At 32.1% G+C, this 8,502-nt stretch overlaps 1 protein-coding gene across 1 annotated transcript; it reads left to right on the plus strand.

The window, feature by feature from the left end:
- Window positions 1-4,147, plus strand: LOC143538994 (rho GTPase-activating protein 5-like). Its single transcript, XM_077032426.1, has 5 exons — window positions 1-431; window positions 1,573-1,693; window positions 1,794-1,913; window positions 2,783-3,013; window positions 3,692-4,147. The coding sequence occupies exons 1-5, from the start codon at window positions 28-30 to the stop codon at window positions 4,004-4,006; spliced, it is 1,191 nt and encodes a 396-aa protein (XP_076888541.1). The 5' UTR covers window positions 1-27; the 3' UTR covers window positions 4,007-4,147.
- Window positions 4,148-8,502: the final 4,355 nt, after the last annotated feature.

Below are 8,502 nucleotides of genomic sequence, written 5' to 3' on the forward strand. Positions count from 1 at the left end.
ATATGAAATATTATTATCAACAAACAAATGACAATGTTTTTTAGATCCAAATCCTACACCGGATCTCCACCACCCACCACCACTTTCTTTGAAGGCGTTGACTCTTTGTATCAAGATTATTCATGCTTCAACAATAACAACAACCACCCAATAACCACCCCATTTATCAGCCCTGACCACCATCACAACCATCAACCTCAAACCTCTAGTTTCACTATTTTGTCTCTCTTGTTGGCTGGCCTTCGTAAGTCAATTGTCACATGCACCGTGGATGAATCCGATGACGCTTCATCCGATGCTTCCTCGTTGGATATCGGTTGTCCAACTGACGTCCAGCATGTTTCTCATGTCACATTCGATCCTTTCGATGGGTTTCTTGGGTTGCCGGTAGATTTTCAACCCGAAGTCCCCAGCAAACCCCCTAGTGCAAGGTACTTTATGATTGTTATCCGTAGTTGAACCAGGAAACTTCATGTCATGTCAACGTCACGTAGACACAAAGCTTTTTCCAGTGTTATGCGTAGTGTTTTTAGTCAACTTGTAATGATTAAATGATGTTTAAATTAATTAAAAAAAAGAGAAATATGATTGGTCATTGGTTCTTTGACCAAGCATCCCGCCTTTATACTGCATTCTCGGGTTTAAAATACAAGGAAAAGAAATGATAAGATTGGATAGGAGAAGAAATGAAAAGAAATTATATATTTAAAATATATTCTCGAGTTAAAATAAAAAAATAGAAAAGAAAGTGTTAATTACATTTTTGAGTTATATAGGAATGAAAAGATAGGAAAAAAATTGTAACTTTACAATCATGTCCTTATTATTGAGTTAGATATGAAGAAAAAGTTAGGGTAAATTAGTAAATATTAAACATGACTATAAACTTTCCTTTCGAATCTAGCCATATTTGGCTGAAAAGTTTTAGAAAAAAAAAACCCTAACTTTTCTTTCCATTCTCTTTCTTTTCTTTTTAATAAAAAAACTCAAGAATGAAAAAAATGAAAATTTTCTTATCTTTTCTTTTCCAAACCCTTAAATAAAAAACTCAAGAATATAGTGTTAACGCTCTCGTTAAGAAGACACGCTGAACAAAAAAAAAAGCCAAAAACACCCATCCGTAGCGGTGTGGAGGTGCTTTGGCACAAAATGGGTATGGTGACGCCTTTTACGGATGCACTATACACAGGGCCGGCTCAATGAATGAGAAGGCCTAAATCGAAATAAGATTTTTAGGGTCTTTTTATAACAATTGTTAAGAAAAAAGAATTGTTTACTACAAGTTTTGAACTCATGACCTACATACTTTAGAAACAACCAAACCTACTAGCACACCAATACATTACTTTGAATTTACTTTACTCATTATAATAATATATCTATATATAAATTTTTTTTTGACTTGGAGGCCTTAATTAAGTGTCGGACTAAAGCCCTAATTTGCTTTCGCTGGCCCACGGGCCGGCCCTGACTATGCAAATCTTGAATTATTATTTCTTATTTCTCTAGTAAACTGTTTATTATTTTTATAGATTTAACTTGAAATGTTACTCTTATTTTTGTTTGTAATAGCATAAGTGTGTTTGGAGTATCAGTGGAGTCGATGCAATGTTCTTATGACGGGAGAGGGAATAGTGTGCCGACTATACTTCTAGTGATGCAAAGGCGGTTATACGCAGGAGGCGGTTTGCAAGTAAAATGCCTAATTTGTAACTGTTTTCAACCATTTTGTGTGTTTGAGACTTTTAGATTGTGTTCATTTAGTTTTTTTTTTTTATGTTTATTGGTTAAAGGCAGAAGGGATATTCAGAATAAATGCAGAAAATAGTCAAGAGGAGGAGGTTAGGAAACAACTTAATAAAGGGTCTGTCCCTCATGGGATAGATGTTCATTGTTTAGCCGGCTTGATTAAGGTACCCCTAATACTATTTATATATGTAATTTTTCGGATTGGCGTTTAGTCTTTCAAACTATGATCCATTAGCCAATAATAATCTATGCTGATAATGTCATCAATGATACTCGTAATATTCACTTTCGTTGCTAAGTCACGCTCTATGGGGAAAGTAACTTCATTTGCCTATGATAACAATTTACTGATTTTTATGTTACTCGGATTGTTGCAAACTATATTAAAACAACGTAAATGAAAGTTAGGGGCAAAGAGACTTGCTTCACCGTTAGAGTGAGATTGCCCTGTGTGGCGGACCTATAGTTTTTTCTATAGGGTCTGTCTTTTTTAAATACTTGGATGTCCCTTAATACGACGTCTAAATTTTTGAGTTGGGTCAAGTAAGGTCACATAAATAATAATAACTTGTTGTTGCCACCATTAAAACTAAGAACTACAAAAAGATTTTGAGGTAAACATGATCACGAAAAGGCAATGCTTTGTTCAATAATCAATTAAAAGAAACCGAATCACTTAATCGAATTCAAAAAAAAAATTTATTTGATTTTTACATTTTTATTCTAATGAAACATGTACTTTCGTCTTTTCAAAGTAAGTTTAAAAAACTCTAGGGCTCGGCGACAAAAAAACTTGGGGGTGTCCATAAACTGTAATATATGTTACATCATATAAATGGATAAATTGTTGGTTCGGTTGACTCCGCACCACCCTATATAGTGGGTCCATCCATGATTGCCCTTGTCAACGAAAGTGAAATTACGAGTGTTGGTTATTATCAGGCAACCGGTTCATAGTTTTCGATCACTAAATCCTGTTTACCATTTAATTACTAGAAAATGAAAGTAATGTGTGTTTGTAAATTGTAAACAGGCATGGTTCAGAGAACTGCCTACGGGTGTTCTTGATTCGTTAACCCCCGAGCAAGTAATGCATTGCAACACAGAAGACGAATGCACCGCACTTGCAAAATCCCTTCCTCAAACAAAAGCTGCACTTCTTGATTGGACCATTAATTTGATGGCAGATGTTGTAACATATGAACCACATAACAAAATGAACTCCCACAACATTGCTGTGGTGTTTGCTCCCAACATGACAAAGGTCCATTTAATCAATCTTTTCAAGTACACTTACATAAACAATTTAATAAAAGGTATATTGGTTTTTAATGATCCTAACTATTGTCTTTTGGTCACTGCTGGTCCTAACTAATGAATTGGCTACTAATGGTTCCAACTTTTAAAGTATTTGTTCCTAACGGTCCGTGACTAACAGAATCCTAACGTCGTTAGTTTCAGGTCGCCGGAAAAACGGTTTTGGCCGGAAAACCCAATTTTTTTCCCGAAAACTCAACATTTTTATCCCAAACATCTTGGTAACTTCGTATCGGACCTTTAGGAACCTTTTTCTAGTAAAAACCCCATTTATTGAGGTCGCCGAAAACCTTAGAACCATCGTCGGAATCGGTTGATGGTGCTCAAGTGGTGGTAGTTGGTTAGCGGTGAGCCAATTGGCGATGGTTGCGGTGTTCAGGTGGTGTTTTCCGGCAACAAATTTGAATTTTCGGCAAAAAATGTTTTCCTGACGATTTGAAACTAACGGCGTTAGTATTCTGTTAGTCGCAGACCATTAGGAACAAATACTTTAAAAGTTGGCCATCAGTAGCCAATTCATTAGTTGGGACCAGCAGTGATCAAAATACAATAGTTGGGACCATTAAATTAAAAACCAATATACCTTAATAAAAAATGATCCAAAAATAAAACTTTGTAAATGCAGATGGCGGATCCTTTGACAGCATTGATTCATGCAGCTCAAGTCATGAACTTTCTCAAAACGCTAGTGAACAAAACCCTTCGGCAACGAGAAGAACCGTCTCATGAAATGATTTCATGTGCAAATAACATTGAACAAGAGACTCCGGATTCTTTAAAAAGAGTATCAAGTGGAAAAAATGACACCCTTTGGAGTTTGACAAGAAAAGATAGACCGGTTGTGGGATGTGGATATATGTCCGGGAAGAACTCGTCGGTCAACCATCGGTCAAAACAAGACGCAGAGGTAGTGGTGGGCCGGTGGCGGTGGTGGAGATGATACTGGAAAGGTTTAAGTATGAGAAATGGAGTAAGCATATTATGCAGATAGTAACAGAAGGTGGTTATTGGTTACTTCATGAGTTTGGTTATATTTGAGTCTTCAATTTATTTGAGAAGATGTAGGCCCATTGTAACTTAGTGGGCTTCTTGCTTCTGTGAAATAGAAAGCAGTGACCCGTGATCCTTAGGCCCACTATTGGCCCATTAAGGGCCGGGTATTAAACTAGTGTTATATGACATATCTTTAATCTTTAATGTATCATTTAAGTAAATTGGTATTGTTCAAAATGACTTTCAACCTTCAAATAGAATAGATTGAAATATGATCAATCAAATTAATTTTCATGTATAGTCCTTGTATTATAAAGTAATTTTCATTTACTTTTAAACCTTTTTGTTAACAAAACTTATCTACTAAAATTACTTTGTAGATCACCCAATTAAAGCTTTTGAAACAAACAAAAACTTTATTTGATTGCCTTTTATTTTCTCTCATTCAACCTCTTTTGGCCAGTTTGATATAAAATATGAATAAAACTTGATTATGAGATTATGAGCTATGTAAAATAGTTTAGATCCTTAATAAAAAAACAATTATAGTTTGCTGACCTTCTTAAACACTATTTTTTCAAGGACCTCACTATTTACATTCATATTGTTCATAGTTTTATCCCTAAATGTTTTACGACATTTTATTTAGCATAGTTAATCATATATTTTATATAACTTACTACTAATATACTAAACTAGCTTATGAACCCATGTACTACACGGAAATTGTCAAATAATAAAAGCAAATAAGGCCTGTTATTTGCAAAAAAATAAACAAAATTAAGGTAAAAACGAAATAAAATATATAGTGCAAATAATAAGAAAGTCTAAAATCTCAAATTTACAAATTCAAAAAAAAAATCTCTTTATATATAAACATTTACCAAAATTGTTTTGACACAATACTTATGGATAACCATGATTAATGAGATAACTCATTTGTCAAAATTGTTTTGACCCATAACCTGTGGATAGGTAGAATAAATAAGATGAAAATTTAGAGAATTATAAAGGAAATTATAACCCATTTGTTAAAATTATTTTGACCTATGACTTTTGGATAGCTAGGATGAATGAGATGGGAGATTAAAGAATTAGAAAGGAAAATATAACCCATTTGCAAAATGGTTTTACCCCATAACCCATGAATATCTATATATTCTATTAAAAACATTGGATTTATGAACAAATGGCCTATTCTTATTGGTTAATCCCACTTATTTTCATATATATCAAGCCTTGTTAGATTTTCTTCACAATTAAGTAATTTAAAAATAAAATCAAAAATTAAATATTAAATAAATGCCAATAAACCGTTTCATAACATTCAAACCCTAATCTCTCACCCCTCTATTATTTTCGACTTCCTTCCTGGTTGTTTAATCAAGTCATGTTAAAACAACATCATATTTCAAACCCTTTCTCCCTTTCAATTGAACTGTTCTTTCAATCGATTTAAGAGCTTCTTCAACAAATCACCGTCGTTCGGACAATTCCACCAGGTATGTTAAAAGATTTCTGGATTCTATCCTTCCATTCTAGCATTAGTCACTCAATTTTAACAAACCCTTATGTTGAATCTATATCTAACTATACTATTAAAGCAATTGCGTTTTTGAACACATGGCATTTTTTTATTGGTCCAACCCTATTACTTCTATATATAACAAACAATTCTTTAATTTTCTGCACAATTAAATAATTCAAAAAGAAAATAAAATATCAAGCCATCCTAGATTTTATTCACATTTAAATAATTCTAAATTCATATCGAATGTACTTATACCATATGGCCATTAGACATATTTTTAAATCATAGTTAATACATTAACCATATTTAATTCATAGTCAATGCATTAACTATCTTGAAATGCATTAGTATAGTTAAGGTGGATCTTTAAAACATCATTTATTATTTTTAATATTTTTTTATGAAATATCTAAATTATAAGTAATTAAATTAAATAAATTTTAACATATAACAATTTTCTTACACAACGACTCATAATCAAGTTCAGAAATCTATATCTATATATCTAATCTAATATAACTACACTATTAAAACAATAGAGTTTTTTGGACACATGGCCTCTTCTTATTGCTCCAACCCTATTGCTTCCATATATAACAATCACTTTTTTTATTTTCTTCACAATTAAATAATTTAAAAAGAAAATAAAATATCAAGTCTTCATAGATTTTATTCACATTTAAATAATTTTAAATTCATATTAAATGCCAACTTATATCATACGCAATTAGACGTATTTTTAAATCATAGTCAATATATTAAATATCTTTAATTCGTAGTTAGTGCATTAATTATCTTAAAATGCATTAGTATAGTCAAGGTGGATCTTTAAAACATCATTTATTATTTTTAATATTTTTTTATAAACAATCTAAATTATAAGTAATTAAATTAAATTATTTTTAACACATAACCATTTTCTTACGCAACGACTCAGAATCAAGTTCAGAAATCTATATCTATATCTATATTCTATTCTATATATTATATTAAAACAAGACCCTTTTTGGGCACATGGCCATTTTCTATTGGTTAACTTGACTATTTTTCATAAATAACTTGCAACCTTATAATTTCTTACTATTAAAATAATTCTATATTAAATTAAAAAAACCTCATATTGAATGCATCCCTTTTCTTTTTTATTAACTATTTATGAAATACATTATTTATAGTGTAATAAGATCTTATTTTACTAACAGTTATGTTAATAATATAAATTAATTATTCCTTCAAAATTATGATTACTTAGAAACTGATTTTACTTATACATATAAATTTATCAGTTCAAATTAATAAAAAAGTTTATATATCTTTAAATAAATAAACATATATGTTTACTTGACAATTTTACTAATTTCCACCTGTATAGTACACGGGTTAACAACCTAGTATTCTATTAAAAAATTTGGATTTATGAACAAATGGCCTATTCTTATTGGTTAATCCCATTTATTTCCATATATATATCAAGCCTTGTTAGATTTTCTTCACAATTAAATAATTCAAAAATAAAATCAAAAATTAAATATTAAATAAATGCCAATAAACCGTTTCATAACATTCAAACCCTAATCTCTCACCCCTCTATTATTTTCGACTTCCTTCCTGACTGTTTAATCAAGTCATGTTAAAACAACATCATATTTCAAACCTTTTCTCCCTTTCAATTGAAATGTTCTCTCAATCGATTTAAGAGCTTCTTCAACAAATCACCGTCGTTCGAACAATTCCACCAGGTATGTTAAAAGATTTTTGGATTATATCCTTTTATTCTAGCATTAGTCACTCAATTTTAACAAACCCTTATGTTGAATCACATATTCCATTTTCAATTTAGACTAAATCAGACATGCGCCCAAATTCATCATCGAAAATCCGAGGTATGTAACTGATTTCGCGAACCTTTGCTTCAATATATGTTTCCATTAATTACAACTCGCGGAGCTTCCAAAATCTCCATTAGCGGGTTGATGATTTGAATTATATTTATACTTTTATTATTCTTTTTTAATTCCTAATTGTAAATTGAATTTTATTTTATGCAGATTTATGAATATGAAAAATTGAAAATTGTAGCTATTGTAAATTGAATTTTTTTTATATTTTTTTCATTATTTTTTTTGGTGTAACATCCGTATTACGAGATTACTAAATAAGAGAAAATTATTGTTTCGTGTGTGTCGCTCGTTTAATTGTGTGCGTGTTTATATTTGGATAAGGATTGGGATTGGTGAAGGAAGTGGGTGGTGGGGTCCATAGCCCTCTATATAAGGCCATCCCCTCATCCCTTCACCATTTCTTCCCACAACACACACACACACTCCCTAGAACACACACATACTGTCTCAAGACCCGAATCCGAATCCGGGCTAAAGTAAGGAAGATCTTGGTGATCAAGTGTCTTCAAACAACAAGAATTACGTCCAGATCCTCGAGCTGTCCAGATCCGAACCGAACCCGAAGCCAAATGTGAGTTTTAGCCAACAAGGTTAAGTCTTGTGGTTGAGTTCGACATGCAAATCGATATCTTAGTAGATCGGGTTGTAAGATGTAAGAAAAACATAAACTTGGTGAGTCATAGCCTCACGCGTATGATATAGGACAAAAAGGTGATGTTCGGACCTTATAAAACACGGGTATACAAAGTTGGTACGACCCAAAACCCATAAAAAGGGTAAAATCGGGTCCTAAGGAGGAAACAAAGAGAAAAACGGCTTTAAAATGGTAAAAAACGAAGAAAGGAAGGTATTTCGCTTCGCTCAGCCATGAGAAGCGAAACAGGTATTTCGCTTCGCTCAGCCGTGAGAAGCGAAAAAGTTATGCGAAGCGAAATTCTATGCGAAATTCCTCCCATGCGAAATTGTTTAAGTTGTTATTAAAATGTGACCCGATTCATTTTCTGATGCGTT

This window comes from Bidens hawaiensis, unplaced genomic scaffold (assembly GCF_021521415.1).
Source record: "Bidens hawaiensis isolate Kalapana, Puna unplaced genomic scaffold, B.hawaiensis_p1.1 tig00011791_1, whole genome shotgun sequence".
NCBI lineage: Eukaryota > Viridiplantae > Streptophyta > Magnoliopsida > Asterales > Asteraceae > Bidens > Bidens hawaiensis.